At 38.7% G+C, this 26,631-nt stretch overlaps 2 protein-coding genes across 2 annotated transcripts in view; both read right to left on the bottom strand.

Annotated features, from left to right (window-relative positions):
- The window catches only part of b3glcta (beta 3-glucosyltransferase a), a 66,339-nt gene extending 63,047 nt beyond the window's left edge, over window positions 1-3,292 (bottom strand). Inside the window, exon 1 of the mRNA XM_062419751.1 lies at window positions 3,138-3,292. Within this exon, the coding sequence (XP_062275735.1) occupies window positions 3,138-3,201 (64 nt within the window). The 5' untranslated portion in view covers window positions 3,202-3,292. The remainder of the gene's footprint in view (window positions 1-3,137) is intronic.
- A 6,859-nt stretch (window positions 3,293-10,151) lies between these two features.
- wdr95 (WD40 repeat domain 95) lies at window positions 10,152-26,560 on the bottom strand. Its single transcript, XM_062419885.1, is given in 29 exon segments — window positions 10,152-10,209; window positions 10,324-10,511; window positions 10,615-10,733; window positions 11,773-11,856; window positions 12,380-12,515; window positions 13,275-13,333; window positions 13,436-13,531; window positions 13,644-13,806; window positions 18,119-18,178; window positions 18,562-18,607; window positions 18,694-18,748; window positions 18,853-18,932; window positions 19,008-19,114; window positions 19,219-19,321; window positions 19,575-19,726; window positions 19,852-19,957; window positions 20,040-20,280; window positions 20,745-20,814; window positions 21,020-21,137; window positions 22,123-22,169; window positions 22,278-22,323; window positions 22,409-22,501; window positions 22,619-22,704; window positions 23,353-23,583; window positions 24,008-24,073; window positions 24,247-24,330; window positions 24,420-24,499; window positions 25,786-26,024; window positions 26,493-26,560. Coding segments are annotated over 29 exon segments (3,081 nt in total).
- Window positions 26,561-26,631: the final 71 nt, after the last annotated feature.

Below are 26,631 nucleotides of genomic sequence, written 5' to 3'. Positions count from 1 at the left end.
ATGGAAATGATTGTTACTCTCAGTCCTGACTCACTGATTTACAACAACAGTGGACAGATTCATATCATCTCTTGATGTATCATATTGCCATCTCCTAGTATCCCTACATTTTAAGGTAACTAAGGTGACATTAATGTGTTAAAATGATTTTTAAATGATTTATCTTTTTAATACAAGTTAGACATCCATCCATCCAACACTCAGCCAACACCTGCTCATTCAGTGGAGACAGAAGAGTCCTTCCTCCAGCAGATTATTTCAGCTTGTCCCCCAGATCAGTTAGACAGCACCCCCAGACCAGTTAGACATACAGTATACATCATATCTTGGAGGTGAGAGGGTGGGATGTCTTTGGAGGAAATCGATGAACCACAGAGCAGATATACCACTGAAGTCCACTTAATTCCCAAACCTTCTCACACTGTCACACAGCAGAGAAGCCATCCAGCCTACAGAGGAAATTCAATGTGGCTGCTTGTGTCCTCAATTTCATTCTTCCAGCCACTATCCAAAACTTTTGACCACAGCTGACAGTCAGAACAAAGTTATTTAAGAGCTTTTCTCTGTGGCTCCGTTCTCTCCTCACCACCATCAGCCACATCATTCTCACAATCCTTTTTACTGTCACTTCTTACTAAAACCTCCAAGCAAACTCTGAATTCAGCCACTTCAAACTAGAAAACTACTTTTTTTTCAGTTAAAACTCAAAGTGTTAATTTCTGCATGTTCAAACTTGAATTCAGATGAGTTATAACCTTTGAGAAGTTGCTCGTTGGTATGCAATGAAAATGTCATTGCATACCAACTCAGTTAGTTGCATTGCCAATCCAACAGGTGCAATGAACATTTCTTACTGCCAGAGTATGAAGAACGACACACTAATTGTAGTGTTTCACACTCACATTCAATAACAGGACAGTTGAAACAATGAGTCAATAGACAGAGAATTAATCACTAACGACGTGCTACTTAATTAATCCTTTAAGTCGCTTTTTTCTAGCATAAATGCCAAACATGTCCCAGTTTCTGCCTCTCAAATGTAGTTATTTGCTGCTTTTTGTTGTATCATGTGATCATAGTCTGATTGAATCTGTTTTAGGTCTCTTACAGCATTTATTGACTTCTAGCATTTTATCGATAATTTATGGAATTAATTACTAAATCTACAAAAGAATTGACTGATTAATCAGTAATGAAAATAATTGTCAGTTGCAGCCCTAAAGAATTAGATATTTATTTATTTATTACAGATGATTTTAGCTTTATTAATCAAATCCACAATTCAGTATAGCACCATTTTGCCACTGCACATCATGTTAGTATCCAAATATCCACACTCTAACGCAGACTTTGTAGATGCCGACACACGTGCTGCAGTTGAAATGCGGCCCATGTGGACTCAGAGAGAGTGTTGGATCCTCAAACTTGGAGGTGCTTCTAATCATCCTGACTGCGTCACACTCAGCTGCAAACTGCTCCAGTGCACATCAGAAATGACAGTCTGTTGAAGCCTCGTGGATAACATCATTGAAAAACAGCAGAGATGGCACCCTAATGTCACCCAAATGGACACTCTCCAGACCTTGGCTACTTCTTGATGTTAGGTTCATGAATATTACATACAGGGGGAGCAGACAAGCAGCCTTGTCAGAGTCTGATGCCCAACTAAACGTGCTTGACTCAGTGCCAAATACACAAACACAGCTCTCGCTCGAGCACAGGGTAACAGCAGCTTGGAGCAGTGACCCTGGCACCCCATACTGCCCAGACTGTATCGAAATTTTTGACATGTCAACAAGCTTGAATTGTTGTTCTGCAGCATGTTTTTGCTCAATGCACAATAATGTCAGGAGAAGAACAAGAGAAGAGTGTAGGTTACAAAATATTAATCCAAGTTTGTATCAAATGAATAATACATGTGTGTCATCAGTAGCATTTTCTTGCTGCATTTAGATTTCTAGATATTTACAGTCAGCCTGTATTGAAATTGTACCTATCTGTGGTCTTTACATCGTGTTATACATGACATAAATGTCATTATTTCCTGCATGATTTACCCAGACAAGATGTTGCCCTTTCTTGCCCTTCTAAAATATTTGCAGACTCTTGTGTATTCCCGGCTTTTTCATTTCATTATTACAATTTACTATCCTTGCAAGGCAGGCAGACTCTCCTGCGCTCAGCATTTATCTCATTCTATTCAGGAGAACATCCACATGATGCACTGGGCTGCAATATTGGTCTCTCCCAGCTGCAGCCACACATTATGTGCTGCACCCCACCCAATGGACACATCACTGAATATATTTTGCATGTACAGAACACGTGCAAGGACATGCTGTATGTAGATAGATCATATTGGCTAAAGACGTCTGCTTTATTTCACCTAAAACATTTGTCTTTTAAGAAAGACATTTGTCCAATTAAGCAATTAAGTCAATAGAAGGAAGCACAAGTAATTTTTCAATACTTTAACATACTTCAGCAAGAAATGTAACTATTTGAATTAAAAGTACAATGCCACTCTCATTTTATTCCCCCTTACAGCAACAGACAGATAAATAAATGACTGTATGGATCACATAACTCTCATACTTTTGTTGCAATCCTCCCTGTGCACATGCAGACTGACTTAGTAAAGCTTACAGTAGCTGTAGCCCGAGGTGCATTCATCCTCAGGCTTGACTCCCACTACAGCTACGTCTGTGTGTCAGTAGGAAGCTACATAATGCCTGACGCTTGTCGGGAACTGATTAGAGCGGAAAATATGGTTTAGAAAACCATGACTCCAAATAAGAAACCTTTCACTGTCACTAACTCTAAATGTAAACTTACAGTCTTGCCACATGGAAACCGATAGGCTACGTCTAAATCGCCTTTCAACTCCTCAGGAAGTTGAGGCGAATCATGGCTCCGCACTTTGAAACAGTTGTGGAAATACACTCGCAGCTCGTCTCTTCTTGTCGCTGGAAACACTGAATCCAGATCACACTGACTCCTTTTTCCAAACACAAGCTTCACCCTTTTCAAACATGATAACCTGTTTACCGTTCAGGGTGTCATTATGTCCCTCACAGCTGTCTGTCTAGTCCGAGCCTCTCCTGACATGGGGATTAGAAAGTAAAGTGAGTACTTACAGAAGGAGAGGAAAAGCAAACATCCTGCCACTTTGTGCCCGACGTGAGGATTGTTCGACAGCATCTCCAAATAGTCCTGTTTGCAGTGTAGGTGGTGGAGAGAGCTCGCAGTGCATGGGCTTTCTGACAGTGTTAGAAAAAGAAACACAACAGGGCTTTTCCTTTTCACAGTTTCATAGAGAACGGGGAGTGTGTTGAGCTCTGGTAGGAGGCATCCCCACTTTCTGTACAAGGCGCAGGGACGCGCTCTGCTGGCGGGATGAGTTCACTGACTCACTGACAGACAGACAGCCTGACCAGATGGACAACAACACTACTGCTACTGCCTTCATGTGCTACTGATAAGACTCCTGCTTCTGAATACTGCGTATGATCTTGTTTTTGAAGAAAATAATGGAGAATATGCAGCATAACAAAAGTATCATTATAGAAATCAGCCTTCTAGAGTTAGTTCAAAACAGAGAAAATAACAGGGCTGTAGCAAGGATTTTAGAAAAAGCCTGCTGAAGAAAGGAGTCCAAATTCCCAAATATTTTTTTAACCAGCCGCCCAAAAAAGAAAATTAATTTTCCAGATTATTTTAAGTTTTTTACATCTCATTTACTTATTTAGCAAATTGATCAATATGCTTAAATCTGAATGCTGTTTCTTCACATTGCTACACTGCTAAAATAAGCTACATTTAAGATACTTCATTTATGTATAATAATAATATAATATAAAATATAATACATAATATATAAAAATACCAGAATATGCCACCGTAATTAATTGTGTTATTTATTCATTTATTTGTGTAGTTTATTTAATTTTGCACAAAAAAATTGAGAACAAGAGGACATTATTTAAGGCCTTGAATGTTAATTTAAAAAATATCACAGACATTTTAACTTGTGTTTGCAGGAAATACACAAGTGCATCTAATAACAGAAGGTTACATTGTAACCCTAGTTTTCTGAGTGGGGAGACTATTTCTCCAACCTATAGGCTATATTACATATTTACAGGGACTGACCGTACAGAAGCTGACATGAATTAGTCTTCAAGTCTCTCAAAGAACTGGTTTGTTGTCCTGTGGGCTTGTGTCTGATGACGTTACACCATTGAGGCCCCTTCAGGGCACAACAGAGACTGCCCACTCAACCCTGCTTCATCATCCTGAGATGGGTGGGAAGGGTGCAGCTCAACAGACTGGTTGTTGCAGGACTTTGACCAGACATTAGAGTGGAATGCAAGGTTCTGGCGCAGCACTACCCCTGCATCAGCTGGCCAGAAGCAACAGCATTCCCCATGCATCAAAAGGGCATGAATCCCACCCATTCTTTGAACTGACACAAATGCCAATAAGAACACTGACTTAAGAGAAAGCCATTTCAGCCCAACTGTTTCCACTGGATCAAATTCTGCAAGGCTGACACCTGCAAATCCCATGGCTGGTTTTCTGTGGTAGGGAGTAACCCTACAAACACCTTTAAGAAACCAAGCAGAAAGGTCACAACAACTACCTGTCAGTTTCTGAGGCCCAACACAGGCCACCATTCCCATAAAAGTTGAGGGAGACTTGGCGCACCTCTAACATTTCTGGGAGGAACTGGAGGATGTAATGGTGCCATGCAGGAGAGGGGATTCACCTTGAGTCTCGAATTGCAGAGTTCTAACTACAGATTAGGAGAACTCTATGGCTAGCGTCCTCAGGGGCCAGACCTAAAGCCTGAGCCACTGGGGGAAATTATTGAAAAGAGTCCTGTGGGCTGGGAACAGGAGGTCCAACTGAATAGGGAGCACCCAAGAGAGTCCTCGAAGGAGGGATGCAATTGCTGAGAACCACATCACCTGGGGCCAATTGGGGGGTGTCAGGATGAGGCTCACTTCTTCCAACTGGACTCTCTGTAGGAGTGGCTGCAGGAGGATGATGCCCAAGGGAGGAACTTCTCTCTCTATGGAAAAAAAGAAGGGATAGTGAGCTGTCTCCCTGGAGGCGAGGATATCAGCTACAGCTGTACCAAAGCAGTCCCACATGTCGTTTGCAACCACTGGATGCAACCTCCATTCTCCCAGGTGGAGTCCTCCCCTGGAGAGCTGATCCACTGCAAGGTTCACCTGACCCGGAACTTGCATCACCCTCAGGGACTTGAACTTTGGATGAGCTCACTCCCATATTATCTCAGCCAATCTGCAAAGGCGAAGGGAGCCCAGGCACTCCTGCCTGCTGACATATGCTGTTGCTACTGTACTGTCTGTTCTCACCTGTTCCCTAGCTCTGACAGGAAGTGCAGAAGAGTTTATAGATAGCCTGCAATCCCAGAAAACCGATATGCTGTGCTAACCAGGGTCTGTGCCACTGGCAGCTGATGCCTTTGCCCTAATAGAGGGCTCTCCAGCCTAACAAAGAATCATCAAATGACACCGCCTGGCAATGCAACACTGACAAAGCAGTTGCATTGGAGGATGGCCTGTCAAACCTTCGGTATTGTCAACATCTCGTATCATATGGGTCTCAAAAACTTGATGAGCCCTCTCAAATCCAAAATCAATCTGAGTCTCCCATCTTTTTGGGAATTAGGTAGTCATGTGAATAAACCCCAGCCTGCTGATCATTCTGCTTCACCTCCCTGATGGCCTTCTTTGCCAGGAGAATGTAGATCTTCAGCCAGAACCCCCCTGCACTGAGAGTATGCCCACATTGAAAATGGGGCTGACCTTGCCAGTGGGGGTGGGTGCAGTAACTGCAAACAATAACTCTGGAATAACCCACGGCTAATATACGCTTGTTTGCATCCTCCAACTAGGTCGAATTTCACAAGGGACTATGGCTGTGTGTGTCAAATGGTACTGCCGCTGAAACACACAAGCCACACTTGGCCATGGTGGTGTAGCAATCAGCTGGGAAGCATGCCCGCCACTTCCTCCGACGAGGTCGGATTTCAAAGGAGACAGTGGCTATGCATGCAGACTGGCAAAGCCAATGCCGCAAGCTGCTACACTTTCACCAGCCTGTGAAAGAAAGACAACACAGTGATCTAGAAAGGGGCCCATACACCAGCTCTCCTACTCACTAAGTAAGCAGACAACACTGATGTAAAAACGCACATGCTTAAACATGCACAACTCAAATGCTCTCAAGATACACACACGTCTGACTGCTTGCCAATGTAACCTATATATGGTGCCTATACAACCATGGATCTCTAATCAGTGCATGGTCACAACAGGTTATATGTCATCAAGAGTAATGCACGTTAGCTTCTCCTTTGGGGGTCAGCCCCCATACATATTGAATATGTAGGGAGGACAGATAGTCTTGACACGATAGAGAACTCATGATCTATGGAGGGAGGTGACCATCAGAATTCATGGTCCCAGTCAGCCATGTCAGTAAGCCAGACTAACAAGGAGGGTATGATTTACAATAACTTCCTCATCAACACTTATATTTTATTGATTTTAAGACCAGCAGTCTCAGTTATTGTGAAAAAAAATGTGACCAGTTTTTATGACCGGTATTTACATTGTTCACATATATAATTTAAGAATACTCTTACACACTCGTGGTTCACACACACACACACACACACACACACACACACACACACACACACACACACACACACACACACACACACACACACACACACACACACACACACACACACACGTTAAAGTGCCTCAGACTGACATTTTTTTCACTTTCCATACAGTCTTGTTGAACTTTTACACCTTTCATCATTCATATCAATGTATACAGTTTGCTGACATCATGGAACTCTCAACATAGCTCTGCCAAATTTGTACTAATTAGCTACAATAATTGAAAACATATGTATGGGTGCATGCAAGACTATACTCACTTCAAGTTGCATAAATGTAATACTTTGTTGTCTGGAGACTGAGAGTATGGTCATTTTTGACTTGTGTCATATTGTGATCCCAAAACAATAGCTGTATATTACCACATGCCACTGTATTATGAAATACATTACATGTGTTATCATTGTGTAGATTTTCATCATAGTGGGCATTTTTTGAGCAAGCTATTGTTTTTTACACCTGTACCTTTTCTGCTACAAGAGTTGTGCAGGAAAAAATTCAGGATAAAAGTAAAATGTTCTTTCTTTTACACATTTTCTCAGTACAGTTAAAATATATACCATTAAGTTGAGAGCTTACTGATCCTGTAGAAATGAGAGAAATATCTAACCCATGACCACTGACATGATTTTAAAAAACAGAAATCCTGCTCCCTGCCTGTTTCTTGTGCTCGTTTTATTACGTGTAGAAGAATATGTCAAAATATGCCTTACTTACAGTAATTTATTGAAAAAATATAGATAGATCTGACCCCTAGTTGTTGTCATGGCTTCTATATTACAAAATATATATCTAATTTTAGCAACCTCAACAAGTTTATCTTTCTCAGCTGTTACATTAGTTTGTCTCATGTTCAACTGTAGCAGCAATATTCCCAACATCTCATGAAGGCAGCATTTATTTAGATGCACTTTGAAAGACTGTTCCAGACTTGTGACTACATGAACAAGTGTCTCCCAGAGCTAGACACAAGACACAAGGAAACCAAGACAGTGTCTTTATTCTCAAGTGACAGTAAATGAAAGAGCAAATTTGTAGACAGTGATACTTACTTGATTTTACAGAGACACAGTCAGAACTTTTGGTTCATAACTGCTGGCAACAGAGGAAAATTGTCTGTAGTTCACTGTCTCTGAAGGCAGCTACGTGTTTTGTCTGATGAAAGCCTTGCATATGTAGTTTTTTGGAGGATGGCTCATGTCCTAAATATTGATAATCTGCCTAAAACTATAACAAATACCATTCTAATATACAATGCCTTTAACTTCAGACTGTTTTCACCCAGACTGGGTATAACAGAAAAATATGTCTGTGGAAAGCTGTGACCTATGATTAAGTTGTTTCCCACTCTGAATTTTTCCAGCTTCCACATTCAAAATCTCTGTTGTATCCTCTGCTTTAAAAGGTGATTACAGTCATTGAGCTTTTTTGAATAATTCAGAGCTCTCATTGCTTGGAATGAATGCCGGTAATTATCTTACAGGGTAGGGCCATCATGTACTAATAGTTGCTATAATCAAAAAATAAATGTGGCGTGTACAAACCCCTCCAGGTTACTTGTGTAGTTAATGTTTGTTAACATTGAATTGCACGCCCTTGTACTTTAGCAATCAGAGGAGGAGGGGCAGTGTTAAGGTGAGTATGTGCACATAGGATGATAAATGACTGGTTTTCAGGATCTCTGTGGGTATGATTTCTATGAACAGTGGCCCAACAAAATACAAATACCACAGTGACAATTAACTAGATGGACTGCACAACATGCAATTGTATGCACATACTGCGATACACCTTTATTTTGCTTACACAAACATGATTGTGAATGCACTCATACAGTATGTCTCACTTTCCCCATTCTGGCTGGATCCTTTATCTAAAATGCACAGCTAGAAAAGCCTGTCTTTTCCAGTGTCACATGCTCTAAATATTACTGTGCCTAATATATGCCTATAGAGAGTCTCTGTCCCTCTTTATTATACCCCAGAGAGGTGGTGTTTAATGTGGAAAACACCAGTATCAAATCCATGACAGTTATAAAGGAGGCAGATTACATTGCATTGGGTTTACATCAATGTTTAACATGATTTATTTGTAAAACATAAGACTGAAATTTGAAAGCAAGTATACTGTTTTTTATTAATAATACAATGTATGCCAGAGCCTGTTCACGAGTTTGTGGATAATACATTCATTAGAACATAAGACATCATATCTTTAGATAAATACATGTATTATGCAAACTAGAATCATTAATACTGGAATGATGAGATTTATTTTTCTTCTAATGTTATCATATTATTAGAATCAGTAATGTTATCTGTATCCCCAACAGTAATTTTTCAAATTAAAAGAGAGAAAAACAATGAATAAATTAATGTTTTTCCTTATGTGAACCTGCAATAGCTGATTGTTTGGCCACTTAGGGGCACCAGAAACTCAACACTTACATTTTTATCACCTTGTGAAGCAAACTTTAAATTTCAGACGAATATTTACTAGGACAGAAAAAAAGTCTGTGCATTGTAGCTTCAAATGCAGGTATAAGTTAATGGGTTATCACAAGTGACATTTCAAGTTCTGCTCTTCTTCAGACTGTCTTAGACTGAGTCTGGGTCTGAGTTAGAGTACAGACTTTTTTCTGCCATTACAGATAGTTATTTGGTTCAGCACCTGCTTTTATATTCCGGATGTGCATATCTACTATATAACTTACTCACATTCAAGCTTTGTTTTTGGTTTCCATCAAATCTAGTAGTGGCCAAAACAATGAGTTAAAATCTGCTGAAAGGCTCCTTAGAGCTGAGGGGAACTGCAGAGTCAAGTGATAATTATTAGTGACCCATTTCACATACTAGTAATGTGAATATATAAAAAATATTGATTATTGCCACTTTAAGGATGAAGGGCCAAGTTTCAATATCTGTCAAAATAATTATATTTGACTGCTGTCTGTTTTAAACATTAGCAATGCTATAAGAAATAATATCCATGAGAAAAGTCTTGCTGTTGCTTTAATGGTCCTTTAGTGTTTTTGTAGGAAATCCCTCCACATATTTGTGCACTTAAATCTCAGTGATGCAGCCTGAACTTCAAGCGAGGGACCCCCTATGCAGGCTTTGTTGAATTAATGGGAACAGTTTATTGTCACATTTTCACATGGTTCCATACTTCCATTCGTCTTTGGTTTCACTTCACATGGTCTATTGTTGAAAACCCAGTTTGATATAATATATTCAACCCTAATTTTCAATATTATTTCATTATATTATATTTTTCATCACTCTGTCTCTATTGTAGTAGATGCTGCAATGACCCAGTTTCCCAAATGTAATCAATACAGTTTCATCTTGTTCATTTGACTTCAGTTCCTCAGTGTTGCATACGAAAGGATCAATACCAGCATGGGAGAGATTAGGTCTTACACTGTTACTTGGTAGCTTCACAGTATCCAAGCCTTTCAGAGCTCACTGGTTTGACAATATCCCTGAAAAAAAAAACCAAAACCCAATATTTTGAGTCACATTTTCAACTAAGTCTGGTTTAAGACTTGGATTGCATGTCTACTGTAGTCTTTGCTGTTGTAATGGTTATAACTCACCCAGTCCTGTGTTCATGTGGGTGAAACATGCCTTTAATCTTCCTCAATGTCTCCGTCACTGATGGATGTTGGAGGAAGTGTCAGCGTAGGGTGTGTCTCTGACTGTAATTATGCCACAAGAGGAGCAGGCAAAGTTCAGTTAATTTCAGCATTTGGAGGGAGGAAGAGACAGAGAAATATACCTTGCACTGCTCAGATAATTAATTGGGAAATAATGCAGGTCACCTTGAATTCCTTCACGTCAGCCTCTGTCTTGTCAGGATTGATGGCATCAGGGAGACGTGTTCTTACTCTCAGGATTTCATGATCTGGCATACTCAGAGGATCAATCAAAACCTCATAGGGGACGGCAGGATGCATCCAGGAAGAGGAGATGTGGACACTCCAGCTCTCAGATTGCCCAAATGCCCCTTTAGAAATTATTAATGGTTTATTTTATTCAGGTTATTAATGGTTTGGGAAATTGCACAGTATGGTACTGAAAGAATATGACAAAGCCAAAACTGAATTCTCTGCAGCAGTTCCCTACCGTGCAGCACACTTTTAACAACACCAGAGAAAAAGGTGTTTACATACTCCATACTACTTTCAATGACATTTCTTGAAATGCCAACAATTTTTCAAAATAATGTGCAAAAATGCTAAGAAAAATGTGAACTTTCCTCTCATTTTTTTCTGTCTGCTTTCTGTAAATCTTCCCACTGTATGACGTTACATACATTAAAATAATTACACTCTATGCCCAGTTATCTTGTGAAAGCTATGTAGGCAATTTTCAGTAAGTGGTTGGCCCAAAGAGTGATTACACTCTTCCTTTTGCTGCTTAGAAAGACTCAGAAAAACACTGCAAACAGCGAGAGCGAGAGTCAAGTCTTGACTATCAAGGTAGGCAACAGTGGTTTAATTGAATGTCTTTTTTTTGTTGTTGTTTGGAAAAATGCACAAAATAATGTGAACTGAAGAGGTAATTCTTTTGCCACCTAATCTTATTCATCAAAATGCAGAGAGAGTTTTTTTGTTTTTGTTTTTGGTAATATTGTGCTTACATAGTTCATTTCCTGAAGTAATTTGTGCTATTAACTAAAAGTAATTGACACACAGCACTAGAGTCATACTTTGGTGTAGGAGTGCTGGTTGTTCACTGGCTCTCTAGGCAAAACATAATTAAGCTGCCATGTAGTTTGCAGTATGCTCTGTACTTGATTTGTACTTGAAGGTAACACAGCACATACACAATGCACAGAGAGTGGGAGGTTGGGGACCCAGCAGCTCATTTTTGCAGCAGTGCCCATAATGTCCATGTATATAGTCACGCTAAATGAACATACTGTACATAACAGCACTTTCACCTCTAGCACTGTGCCATGCTCAAGATTAATGCTGTTTGCATGAACATTAATAATATCCAGAATGAGAGGATTGACAGATGCATAATGACACCCACCTATGAATTCTCCATGTGCACTCCAAAGGCGCACTGTGAAGTCCATGGATGAGGTAAGCACCACTAGATCACTGTCAACGATCTGCAGGCTGGACCAGAATAAACAGATGAATGAGATGCGATGAAATGGGAGAAGGCATTTCTGGCAGAACGATCTAAATCTTCCAGTGTGCTGGTGTGTCTGATGGCAGATGCACCGCAGGCAGCATCTCACCTATACTGATCGTCTGTCTAAGACATTCCCACACATAGTTCCTTCTACACTTTGTCTATTGCAGCAGTATACTGAGAATGATTGGCTCCACTAAGGATGTACCCACCGGGAGTTTTAAATAAACAGCAAGCTAAAAGTTAAGGAAATATCAAGTCTACTTGCCATTTAACTGCAGTTAGAAGAAGGACTTGTGACTATAAAAAGTCACAAATTTACTTCACATACCCAGTAACTCTGCTGGTGTGGGCACGCCAGAATTTCTTAGCTGAATGAATGTAAAAAAAAAGAAGGAAAAAGAAAGAAAGAAACATTTATATTATGTTATTAATTCACGTCTATTTATTCATGGCTTTTTTCAGTGTCTATCAGAGGCAGTTGCAAAAATAAGTGACGCTAACCTCTTGGTGGCTTTCTCTCAGCATCAAGATCAAATGTCTCCATGTCATAAATGTAGATGTAACCAATTCTGTCAGCAGCGTACAACGTGTCCTTGTCTGTTTTAGCCAGTTTTGTAATCTTTTGTTGGAACTTCGACTGCAAAACACAAGTGAAAAATAAATTCTCATGAGTAGGCTACTTTTCAACCATTACACCAAGCATCACGTCTTTGTATTCATTATTTTACAATGTCTCTCTTCACTCCATTCAAACTAGCTGAATAGAGAGACAGAATCAATTATTAACACCTAACAGTTATCTCTCCCTGTGTGGTAACCAAATATTACCTTCCTTGCAGATAGATAATACATTCCAAAAGATAATAGCCCTCTTCAAATAATATGATATAAAAAATACAAAATGTGCCCGGCAACAAATTGTAGAAACTAATCACTGAAAAATGTAAGTGCCTGAAAAAAACAGCACCTGAAAATTTGTAAGAGCCGATGTTGCTAAGTAACTGTATGATAGCAAAGTCGAAAAAAGAGATGTTTTTAAGGGTTTTTTTAAACAATGTTTTAAATGTAAGCAGTTTCTGTTTCACTTGGATAATTTCATACATGTTTTATTTCAGCTTTCAGAACACACAGCTGCCTCAGGTACCCCCATGCTCACCCAAATATTAAAGTGCTCTGTTTTGCATTGTGTAGCTGCAAGGAAGGTACTGTACCTGCTAGTTGTTTAAAAACTAGAGCAAAGCAAAGAAACAGTGCAGTATGAATTGTCTTATTCTTTGATCAGCAATTTTGGAAGTAGAGAGAATAGAAAGAAAAGTAAAAAAAAATAAAAATTAGAGTTGTATCCCTTGATCTCTAAAGGTGAAACAGAAGAATTTAGTTGAGTGAATTTTCTCACAGCTTTGAAGCTCCTCACAAACTTCCCACCATTGAGCACTTTCCAGATATTTACACAACCTTTAAACAAGAAAGCACATCATTGGCACTGTATTGCAAGACATTGTAATGGATTATAAAGTGCAATCATGCTCAGTAATTAGTTCTGTTCATAACACTGACCCATGGCTCCAGACGACAGGAGAGCTGTAGCCGAAGAAAATTGCTGTAACTTGGAGTTCTTCAGGAAAATCATGCTCGGAACACTAGTATCCAGGCCTGCGTAAGAGAAAAATACGAGACAATGAAATGTTGTGATCATAGCAGGTTTTACGATCAAAGGAGATTTGATCGATTATGTTCATCGTTCACTTTGAAGCTCCGTATTCACCTTCAACATTTTGGCGTTCAGCTGGCAGAGGGCTGACAAACCGTGTCTGTATACGTCCAGAAATCACATTCCACACTATAATCTCTCCATTATAGCTGCTGGTGGCCACAAGAGATGGGGGACAATGTGTCACACAAAGGATGTCTTCCTTATGGCCATTTTTCTGAGGAAAAGACAAAGTGTGAGTGTCTTTAAACAACTGAGAGATAATGAAAATGATGTCAGGGTGTACATTTATTTGCAGTGCAATAGGCCAGCATGATTTTATTTTCATTGTGTCATGAGTGATAATTAATAGTTCATTTGAAGGATTCCTATCAGTATTTTAGCATGAAAAGATATATTATCTCCTGTTCCATCACTTCAGCATGTGTTTAACCAACTATGGAAAATTATTAAAGCTTCACTTTTTATCTCTTACACTGGGGAAGATAGGCAACAGTTTTTGCCTTCTCTTCTTTCAAAACCAAATAATACTTTCAAACAGATAAAGCCTGGTGTGGTATTACTAATGGTACAGGCCATTAGTCTGTTGGAGCATTCTGAGAAATAGGCTTATTTGCTTTCTTGCCAAGAGTTCAATGAGAATATCACTCTTCTGTCTGTATAATAAACATGAAACTACAGCCAGCAGCTCAGAAAAAATAAGGGGAGCATGTAGCCTGGCCCTGTTCAAAGGGAACAAAACAGCCTACCAGCACAGTAATGAACACATCATATCTCATTTGTTCAGTCAGTGAAAAAAACAAAAACATATAAAAATGATGCTTACATTTGGAGTCAGGCTAGCTTCCCTGTCTGCTCCATTTTTATGCTAAGCTAAGCTAAGTGGCTGATGGCTGTAGGTTCATAATTAGTGCTCAAGTATGACCGTGGTCTTAATCTTCTCATTTAACTTCATATAACTTCAGTTACATGGTGTTTTTCTAGTCTTCCAACTACTCAAAGTTCTTTACACTACATGCTAACATTCACACACTCATACACTGATGGGAGAGGCAGCCATGCAAGGTGCCAACCTGCTCATCAGGGAAAGTCTCTAATGCTCACTCACACACTGATGGCACAGCCTTCTGGGGTAATAATAAGAATAAGACTATTTCCCAGAATGTCAAACATTTAAAAAAATATTTATCAGTTTAGACATGTTTAATGAGTTTGCAAACCTCATAGAATAAATGAAAAACTAAAAGGTCACAGAGCTATTAACCAAGTACATGAAGGACATGTTTCTCTGAAGAGCTAGGGAGTCTCATTAAACAGCTGAGAGAAATCCTGAATAAAAAATAAAATGTTTCAATACATCTTGTTTCAACCCATGTATGAATATCAATGACAAAAGACCAGATTTCGCTTACAGTATTTTCGCCAAGTGTGTTACACATTTTGGAGCAGCAACTGACTTGATGTCAAACCCCTGAGCAAGCAGACAAGTCAGACATTACTGCTGCCACTGTACTTCACAGTGATACACAATGATTCATCTTAACTTCATGTGTTTATTTCTCACTGAACTTTACAAGAATGTTTCATTGGAAAGAAACACGAATACGAACCAAATCAGGAAAAGCAGATGGCATTTTTCACTTTGACAGAGATTAGTGAGTGCTATCATATCCAAGCTGAAGTGAAGAAGAAGCTGAACTGGGCCATGTCATTTAAAATTTTAATGAAACATATATTCATTATATATGTATGTATATATAAGTGTGTGTGTGTGTGTGTGTGTGTGTGTGTGTGTGTGTGTGTGTGTGTGTGTGTGTGTGTGTGTGTGTGTGTGTGTGTGTGTGTGTGTGTGTGTGTGTGTGTGTATATATACAAATTATATGCTCGATCTTCTTCCTGCAGGCCAGTAATGAAAACAATTTCAAGAGAGGGCCCTGTAGATGATCAAGGGGGTCACTTTTCTTACTGGCCACTGTCATCCAATCTTTCAACTCTGTTAATGGGCCTCATTGGGGTGAGTGTAACCACCAGCCATTATGAAAGACATGAGAGGGGACTGAGCGTCACATCCTCCAGTGGATCATACAACGTTAGTGAGAATCAATTTTCTCTCCTAGAGCACATGTAGAGAGGACAGTGCCCTGCTGTCACAGGTAAGATGACCAAATTATAGAGGTAAAATTAAATAAAAAGAACTGTAATCTATAGTATGATTTTATTGGGGATTGTGAAAGAGTGCTTCATGTTGAGAAAAAACACTGAATGAAACACAGCAGGTGATTTTTAACTGATAATGAAGTGAAGTTTATGCTGGTTTTGATTTATATGAAATAATTTCAATTTGTATTACACTGCAGGGTGTGTAACAGTATACTTTGTCTTTCTGCAGTGATCTAATAAAGTTTACAGTCCTGTTTAAAGCTTTATGTGGATCAGAAGTACAGAATGTATTTTTAATTAAGATGGTGTTGTAGCTGTTTAAACAAGACTAAGAGTGTACTGCCACTCTAGCCATGCACTACAGTACTTAGACACAGCTTTGCTTTGAGCTAAATGTCAAGGCTTAGCTGGTAAATGTAATAACATTTGCAAATTTGCACTAAATACAAAATACAATTGAGGTAGATGTGCATATTTGAACGTAAATCTCAGATCTAAACTTCTTCCTCTGGGTATAATAAATGTCTGTACAGATTTCCATGAGAATGCATCCAATAGTTGTTAAGATTACTGGGATAGTTCAGTCTATACCAAACCGCTACAACTTCTCACAGACTGATATTCCCATCCTTGGAGCCACTCCACAAGCTTGGCTAATAATGTTACATTGTGCCTGATAGCCCCGTTTTAGGAAAGCCGGGAGACCAAACTAATATTTGCAATTTCAAAGTCCTAAATGTTACGTGCTGTGACCCTATGAATTTAGCTGTAGGATACATGGTCTAAAGGTTGGGTAATTATATGAACTGACTAGTTTCATTCACAGTGAGACATCCACCGAAATGCAAATCTAGTCAGACAAAATGATCAATAGTGAGAAAAGGAAATCCCCAAAGACTAGCACTGGTTTTAGCATCTATTTGGCATGCCTTGAATAACAAAACAGTGACATTTTGGTAGGTGGAATCATCTGCATTTCTAACGCAGATTTTTTTTCTGAAATAGGTTTAAATGTTTGATCTGACTCAAATGTCTGACTCAAATCATTTCATATGCAAAACAAAAATGTGTACAAAAAACTGAAATAACCCAATGAGACATTGTGGTGGGGGTGCAAAGGTAAATTTGGTACACATATGAATTAAGTCAGTTGTGAAACCCTCCAAAATTTCAGTGTGTGTTTTCAGACTCTGGAGCAATCATAAACTACAGTATACTGACCTGTGAAAACATGGCTGCACTTGGACTTTGACTCAAAGGAATATTATGTGATGTGATGACAACAATTATTAACAGTAAAATGTAATAAATATGAGTAACAATTGTAATATATTCAAGAAATACATGCATTAGTACTTATATATATATATATGTATAAACAGACAGCAAAGAAAAAACTGAAAAATTTTCCAAATTATATAGCTGAAAATCTCAAAACTGAGAGAAATGGAACAAAGGAGAAGAATGAAAAAGGGAGACAGAGGGGATGGGGTAACCTGCTGCTCAAGTTAAAAACGTTTCTGCAGGCGATGCTGCACAGTAGGGCAGAGATCAGGAGGCTTTGTTATCCATCTCTCTCTGAGCTTTCCTGCAAGTCAGCAAAAAAACGATTCTTAGGACCAAAGGCTACAGTGTCCTCTATGTGTCTGTGTAATATGAACACAGAACCAGCAGGAAAGCCTTATCTTCACAGCCCTGCAGGTGCAACAGTGACTGAGTCAGAGCATGAGCAGAACTGACTGAGTGCCCGTACTATATAATGTAAAATGTTAAGCCAGTCAGGGAAGCAAATGCACAGGCTTAAAAAGCATTCTGCATACACAGACAAACATGAAGTAAATGCAAATCCACATGACCAAGTGCAGGTTATAATGCATTTGAAATGTGACTTTATCTAAAAATACCAGTGGTGAAAGTATTCACATCCTTTTCTTTAGTCAAAGTGGCAACACCACACTTCAAAAATAGTCCATTACAAGGTCCAGCATTCGAAAAATGTACTCAGGTAAAAGTACACAAGTATTATCTCCAAAATGTCAGTATCTGTATGAAACGTCCTCATTATGCAGAATGGCTCATTAATAGAGTCTTATATTGTTGTGTATATATATTATATTATATTATTATGCAATAAGTTTAAAACAGCATGTTACAGGTGTATGTGAGCAATGTGGAGCCAATGTAAACTACTTAATACACTACTGTGTTGCTTAATCTAAATTATATAATAATACAATAATAAAAACTGCCAGAAATAAATGTGACTGTGGGGATACAAACTCTCAGTCGCAGCCAATCAAACTACTTATTACTTTAGGCTGCCTGAACAGCCTAGTTATTGTCAAAATTGTTTTCTGTTCATTAATCACCTGATCATCCTGCCATGAAGGCTGTGGCCTCTGGATATGGTGAGGGTCCTCGGGTATGTCCTGACAAAATACAGCAGTACAGTCAGGAAACAGTAGACATTTTACATCTCAAAACTTAATACATGTTGTTAAGTTTGGATCACAAAAATAGCAGGTTGTAGAACATCCTTATAAAGAAGACAGTGACAATGAGTTCTTTTGCTATTGTCTGGTTTTATAATGAAATTCAAATTAGGTTATACAGTACGTGGCACAAACTATCAGTATTCTTTTGCTGTTGCAGAATGGAGTTCAGCTGGTAATGACAATGTAAACAAATGCAAATGGGATGTGATATGTTGAAGGGATTGAGGAATTGGAGAAATAATTGGACTGGGATTCCTGGAATACAACTGACAAAGAAGATAGAAGATATATCTTTTTTTCGTTTCTTTTGTACTCACTGAGTAAATGTCAATCTTCCGGTCTCGGCCGACAGACATCACATAGCTTCAAACATAAATTGCACAAGCTCAACATGGATTAATATTTATACAGAGCCTGGAACACTTGCCAAATACCAAATCATTACTTACGAATTCCTGTGAACTTTCAGAAAGATGCAGTCGCACACCTCGTGACATTCACTGTCTACACAGGCAAGATGAAAAACATAGTTTCATAATTATTGGAGATGAAAATCTTTTCTTCTAACATTTTGTTTTGAAGAAGTAATGAACATTTACAGTTCGTACCCTTCTTTAGGGTTTTTAGGCACTGCCCATTGTTAAAGTTCCAGATCTTTAGACAACCGTCTCTTCCCCCTGTGATGAGTCTGCAAACACAATAAAACCCTGTGCTGTGGTAATAGGTAAACATATTTTATGACAAGGTGAGTCTTGAACTGTACCTCCTCCCTTTGGGGTCAAAAGTTACGCATGTGATGGCAGACAGGTCATGTGTGCCACCAAACTCAAAAACCTGACGTCCAGTGTCAAAATCCCAAACTTTCACCACCTAAAGCCAAGAACATTTTCATTGATTTTTACAGTTCATATACATCTGATTATATAAAATTGGAAATGTGAAGCTGTGATGTTGTAAAGTACTAATTTACTCACAGATCCCTCAGTGCAGCTGACAACTTGACGAAACTCCTCACTGTAGCCGCAGCACATTACAGGCTCATTATGGGAGACATTTAGACGGCTGTGAAGCTGCGGCCTTACAGAGGGACAAGATAATAAACAGTGAGTTGGATATTAAGTCACTGCATTCATCTCCGGACAGAGCAAAAACTGTGAATCTGTATCATTTGGGTAAATCCCTTAACAATAAATCTTCCAAATCATCAGCTGTCTTATTTTAGAAGTACGACGCCCGACATATCCTAAAATTAGCTCATTACGGCATTTTCAGAATATCTTTAGGCCTTTGGAGTCTATGATATGTTAAACATAAAGGCACGACAACCAACCTTATCTTCAGGGACAGCACAGCCATACAGTCTGCTGCAGTGTAAAGGGATTTCATAGCAGGGGAATATAGGCATGCAGATATGTCACCATGAATTCCAGTGGCTTTTGGATCTGCTGTAAACAGGCAACACTGATATTGAATATCCCAGATCTGAAATGAGAGCCGTTGAAATGTCCTCAGTAGGTAAGCATCTACAGTCATATGCATATAGTGTTCATTTTGGGTCATTTAGGAGAGACAATATCACAAGTGAAACATAATAAGTCATGCCCCACTTTTACAGTGCAGTCTATGGAGACTGAGAAGATTTGACTGTCTTCCGAGGAAATGCAGAGGTACATGACAGGAGCAGAATGGCCTTTCAAAATCCCGGTTGGTTTCCTGGAATGAAAAATAGAAACATGTATGTATTTGTTTTTTTAAGGTTATTAGGAAGAGATCCAATTAAAACAGGGTCCCTCACCCCGAAAAATGTGGGTTCCACATGCGTATGAGTCTATCCATGCCTCCAGTAACCAGCAGGCTGTGCTTCTGACAAAGATCAAAGGTCTTCACACCTTTGCAGATGGTGAAGACTGTCTGGTCATATGAAGCCCTGAGCTGTGGAGTCCAGCTCAGTTGGTCCTTCTTGGTCTTACTTTCATAACAAGCTTCTCTGATCTCGCTCAATTGCTGCTCAGCGTCCGTTAAAGGCAGCACACAACCTTAAAAAAGAAAAAGAAAAAAAAACATTTTATTACAAGTTCATGTGCACAACCATCGATCAAAACATTTTTTTTGAGCAAGGGTGAGTCATTATCAGAATAAATGACCAAGCTGGCAAGTGGACAAGCCCACGTACATGGGCGATCATGCACACATACACTGGCACTGATTGGAGAATTTGTGACAGATGAGTCATCGCTTACAGCTCTCCTACAAGGTTGCCTCATGATTAGTCCAGATTTTAATTGCTGCTCATACAAAGTCATAAAATTCAATACTATTTTTATCATCAACTTCAGTATACCTAATTTTCTATTTTGGTCTTTCATAATGAGGAGAATCTGCATGTGTAACAATAGAGAAGTAAGCATGTGTTAAGGTACATATGACAATAATGAAAACCTTGCATTTATCTGCTATTGTTGGGCATGTGCAGAAGATTTGCCAAAAAACAAGAAATCACCCATAACAACAGATGAAGCCTCTTCATTTGACGACGAGATAACAGCTTGGAAACTTGGCAAATATTTTACCTAAAGTCAGAGAGGAGAGTTAGTTGCTCAGTGTTTAAGAATGGTCTGCTCTTCATACAAGTAAAATGCCACACTATGGAACAATATTGATTGTTATACTGCTTTGGAAGATGTTATTAATTGTCACTTGGCTAAACTTGAGTCTATTTCTTCAAACAATGAACAGAAGTGAAATGCAGGGACACGGTGAAAGGTAAAATGTCACCTGTGTCACCCAGTCCTGATGAATCTTCCATCGCACAAATGTCACACTTGGAGAGAGCACTGCATTGTCAATTGTTATGTTGGGCATATTTTCAATCTTTGGTAATTTATTCCATAATCTATAAAAATAAAAGTTGAAATGCACAGTCAGGCCTGCTTACATTTTCTAAGACAGATCATCACATCCATATGCTGCATATAATTTCTCTGAAAGGCGATGACCCTATAGGAAGCAATAATGCTCCACCATATCTTTGAAGTGACTGTGCTAATGTGACTCTCAATGTGGCTATTTTTTCCCAGAGTTCACAGTCCATGCAATATGTTCCAGTATAACCTGAACAAAATAACTCAGTACATGTACATGTACTACTAATTACATTGTTATATAAAAGTCATGAAAAAAAACATAATTCTTACAAGACATTGTGTGTTGTATATTTATTATTTGTCTTATTCAGTTAAATAGTTCTATTATTGTTTGCATGCAAGATTTGCTTTTACTTATTTGGCAAATCAGGTAAACCTATGATTCTTATTACTAATAATCATTCTGATTCTGAGTATGATTTTACTAATTGTAAAATCTTGATGCAAAGACTGCCATTGGTCATGTTAATATACTCTGTAGAGGCTCCCAAACCTTTTACTCAAGAACACAAGTGTTATTTCAATCAGAAATCACCAAACATGCAGTAAATGTTGCTCCCTCATAGGAAAAATTCCTGGTTCTTTTTCCCTAACTAATTCCTTTTGATCAGCCAAAAACATGATCTAGGAGGGAAACAAGACAGCACACTTCTGATTGGTTGTTAATGGTTGATGTCACATTCAGACTGGGTTGTCTTTGGTCACCCAGCTGTGTAGAAAATTTGAATTTAATCACTGACAAAGTGGTTGGCAGAGGATTTGCTGGAAAAGATGCTAAAACTTCCTCATACTGCTGTATACTATAAAAATTGTGTATACTGTTAACTATGATACCCTGCATCATCTTACTCCTGTTCAAATGTAACTAAAGCACAATGTAGCACAAAGGAGGATTGACTGAACTAGAATGAAAGTGAATATATGTCCGGTAGATGATTAAAAAAATCAGATTACCTGAAGGTATCTCCAACAGAGGACACTAAAATGATATTCACACATCCCTGCATCACAAGTAGAAAAAAAATAACCTCTCACAGCATTAATCAAGTGGGACATAATGACTGATTTTTGTCTGATAATTGGATCTGATTTCAACAAAAAAGACTTACCTCAGTGTCTCCATACAGAATACAACATTTATCAAGGCCTGTGCAGCTGTGGGCAAAAACACAAACCATCACACGTTGATACTTAGTTTTGGAGGGACATTTGATTGTAAAAAGCTGTTTTTGTTGCTCACCCGTAGTCTAATGTCAAAGGGACTGTGTCTAGTGTATTGATTTGGCAATAAGGCTCCAGTGTGGAAAGCTCATAAAGTTGGATCTCTCTGTCCCTGCAAGATAACAACGACAGGCACAATAAACAAACTTATAGACTGGTGACAAGAGGAATCAGTGCTCCTTTAATAATCTAGTCTTTTGTCATTTTATTACACCTTTTTTCATATTACCCTGTTCCAATCATCAGCTTGTTGTACTCTGTCATCAGAGTAAAATCACTTGCCCACTTTGACTTCCTGTTTGCAGGTCCTTCATTCTGTGATTAATGAGCAAATCCATTTGTTAGGTTTCTCAAAGTTTTATGTATAACTACAGGAGGTGAAAACAAGACTATATTTGCAACAAATACTTAATTTGTGTCCATTTGTGATGTTTTAACTAATTTTCTGAGGTTCTACCTTGCTTAATGATGTCATATCTTATTTAATGTTTGCATAAGGTGTTCATGATATTTTGTCGCTACATGCAGAGGAGTGACAAATAAAATGAACACCTTACAGTGCATATGGACAATATAAGAGGCTAAGTCTGGGGACCAATAGATATCACCAAAAAAATTCAAACCAGCAATGAATCAATCTTAGACGTGTTTCCTGTGTAGCCAAAGCCCGATACAGCTCTCTCAATGTCATAGACCTCAATTTTGTTCAAAGACCATTAAAAACACATTACAGAGCCACACATCTGAGTGACAGGATCTTTTGTTACCATGAACACAGGCACTCTCTATTTTGAGTTAACCCCACATATTCACCAGAACACCAAATCTGTATTAATCTGCCGTTGAAAATAGTGTTCAACAAATGGAAAATGTACTCCTACTTGTACAATTATTTCTACAAATGAGTTTAACAAAAAGAAAAAATGTTGAATTTAAGGTAATTGTACAAAAGTTCAAACATACAAACATGTGTTTGGTCTTCTGAGGTTTAAGCTCAGGACTCCAATAGCAAACAGCCCCATCTTCTCGCACAGTTATGATGGTGCCATCATGGGTGGAGTGGATGTTGATGGTGGGAATGCTGTGACACAACGTCTTCATGGTGGCTGGCAGAGTGAAAGCCACCTGTTTACTGCGTCTTGCTGTTTCCTCTTTTTCTTTGTACTCCTGCAGCATGTGTGTGCAGAACTCACCCTGCATAACATTAGTGTTAAAAAAATCACACTCCAGTGGAACACCAGAAATACAGAAATATAGACATTTTAATCTCTTCATTACAAGTGTGCAATACAAGAAATATTTTTTCATCTTTATAATCTATTCAAGCAGAAAAAACCCTGAGATTATTTTAAAAGTCAAGAATCACAGTCAAGGCTATGATTTAAGAAAGCATCACCTGGGACTCAGCACAAGATAAATGTGTTAGTGTACGGTCAAATTGGCACTAGAAAAGCTGATTTAACCCAAATCACTGTTTCCCATTTCATGGTGGCCTAACTTTTTATTAGGAGTCCTGGTGTTGGCATGCATGGAATAATGTTATAACTATAGCAATTTCACTTGCACTGAATAAAATGACTGTAGGCTCCATTAGAAACAAATATGAATTTCAGCTCACCCATGAAATTCTTCCCTGGCCTGAATAATCAATCTTCTTAAATAACCCTTGAATTTGTGCATTGCTCTGTGAAATTCAAAGAACAAAAGAATAAAGAACAATGACACAAATATGATACTTAGTGTGAAAGAATTGCATAATTAATCATGTAATTGCAAAGTCTTGTCCTTAATTGCAAAGATTTCAGCCACAGAGAGAGATGAGAGAAGCTGAGAAAGAGAAAAGTTACATGGTCTTACTGTTTGAGGAAAACCCAAACACGTCTTCACTATACGTCCAAAATTCTTTGCATCAATGGTTCTCAAGCAACCTGTTTCAAATTCCTTCATAAAGAAAAACACAGTCAAATTTTCCCAAAATTAAACACCAGACTGTCTGTTTTTTGTTTGTTTTTTTAAAGTTCATACAGTACCTCAAATGCTAGTTTCAGTTTATGGAGGTTATCAAGTGATATCTTCTCATCAATCTTATTACAGAGAGGGAAAAAAATGTGTCATTACATGATGGCACAGGCCAATATGAGCCAATAACTTTAACACAGGTTGATTATGAATATTATAAAACAACAACTGGAGAAAGATAAGCTTGAAAACCATGCTAAAAAAAAACCTGAGTATTAAAGGCATGGCAAAAATGCTCCATCCACTAAAAACACTCACCAGACAGTTCAAAAAGTCTGAGTGCTAAAAATCAAGGTTAGAGATAGAGATAGTTAGAGATGTTAATGGAGATGGATAGGAGATGTTACATATAATTATCAACACACATGATGCGGCCTCCACCTCTGACTATTAATGACTGCCTGTCATGGTAACTACAAGCAGCCACCAGCTACAGTATGACATGTCTCTGAGATGCTTGCACAAGGCCACATGACAAGCCATGCTCTCTGTGTGAATGGCATCTCTTCACTTTGCCATGGTTTCCTAGCAACGGGTCCTTGATCCATGACACTCTTTGATCTATCATTAATAAATAACAGGGATAAACAGCCTAATTCCTCAAGGATGTAACTAGAGTCGTGGGTTCCCAACGGTATCTCCTGAATTGAGGAGATAATTGTTTAATCAGTCAGGGTGAAGGAAGTGCTGAAAGTGTTCATATTACCTCGACCGCTTTCCAAATCCCTTTATTAGAGCTGCATAACTTTGAACTCTTAAGTCCGCACTGCCTAATCTGTTATGGCACATTGCTCATTACATTAAGCAGGAGAGTGTGACTGACATCTGCAAACAAAACCCACAAACTTCAGCCAGTGCATTTGTATCAACCTTCTATGTCATTCTATCATTCCTGCCAGCTTTAAAGCTTGAATTTGAATCTACTGGGGTCCTTTTAAGTAGTTGTCTCAGCAACTGTGTTTGTTTTACTTTGGCCTGAAACATGGCATCCCTTGGACCTGGATAGATTGTACTGCCCGATGTGCTGTCAGGCTGCAGGTAAATTGATCATCAACTTGATTTAAAATGGCATTTTTGGCATTACCTTACATTCATTCTGCTGGTGAGACATGCTTCTGCTGGAGTTGAGTTTAAGTACTTTTGAGAGTGCATGTAAACTGACAAGTATGGCAATGCAACACTCTAGTGACACCTTCAGGCTAAACCTGGCAATTTGAGAAAAATCAACTCATTGGGGAAAGGTGAAAACATCTATGATGACACTAAATAATCTAGACTTTTTGGGTGGATGGGTTGACATTTAAACTTGTGGACTTCTCTGAGCTCACATTCACAGAATTGTTTTTGAAAAATTTACCTCCAGGCTCTGAATTGGATCAATAGACTGGTCGTGGTGTTGTCTCATGATTTGAGCCTTGTCTCCAAGTGTGACAGAGTGTCTTCGTTTGTTCTGTTTCAGCAGCTCCCGCACCAACCATTCAGGCTGCTCTTTCCTGTCCTCGCTGACACCCGCTCGTCTTGATGATGAGGAGTAATCTGAGACTTTCTCACCTGGACAACCCGACCCAGCACTCTTTCTCGTTCTTTGTCCTGTACTCCCCAATTCAGAAAGGATGCTGGGAGAATTTAAACTGTGTCTGTTATTCCGATTTAAGTACATGCATGTTTCTCATTATTGTCATTATGGGTAAATTTCAGCAAGTAATTGTTTTACCCGTTATTAAAAGCATATATCTATGACAATAAACTTTACTTGATTTGATGGAGCCAACACTTCCAACTTCATCTATTTAATCTTAGAAATGTGACACTGAATCCCAGGTTACCTCCTGTATTACAAGGTAACTGCTCAGTGCTGCCACAGATGGCAACTCCAGCTCCATGACAACAGTAAACATTTTCTGAACGGGACAAACACGAATACATGACATATAAACAAGGCAGTACCTTATCCAATCATCTTAAAATCCCTTCCCAAGAGATTAAAACTCCTTGTGTGAAAATGTGATTTAAATTGGAATGGCATTTAACAACAACAATGTGATTTGTTGTGGTGGAAGACGAACAAAAAAACAGCAGATTACCTGGACACATGTAAGGTTTCTAATCTTCCTGAAGCGGAGGAAGAGCGAACCTTTTTCCCCAATGGCATCCTTGTAAATTCCTGTCTCTTAAAGGTTTATGTGTTGTAAAAAGCAGAGTTGGGTTCAGCACATTTCCTCA

Source organism: Scomber scombrus, chromosome 5, assembly GCF_963691925.1.
Source record: "Scomber scombrus chromosome 5, fScoSco1.1, whole genome shotgun sequence".
Classification (NCBI taxonomy): Eukaryota; Metazoa; Chordata; class Actinopteri; order Scombriformes; family Scombridae; genus Scomber; species Scomber scombrus.
The sequence above is the reverse complement of the archived record's forward strand: the minus strand, read 5'-3'. Positions and strand labels throughout refer to the sequence as shown.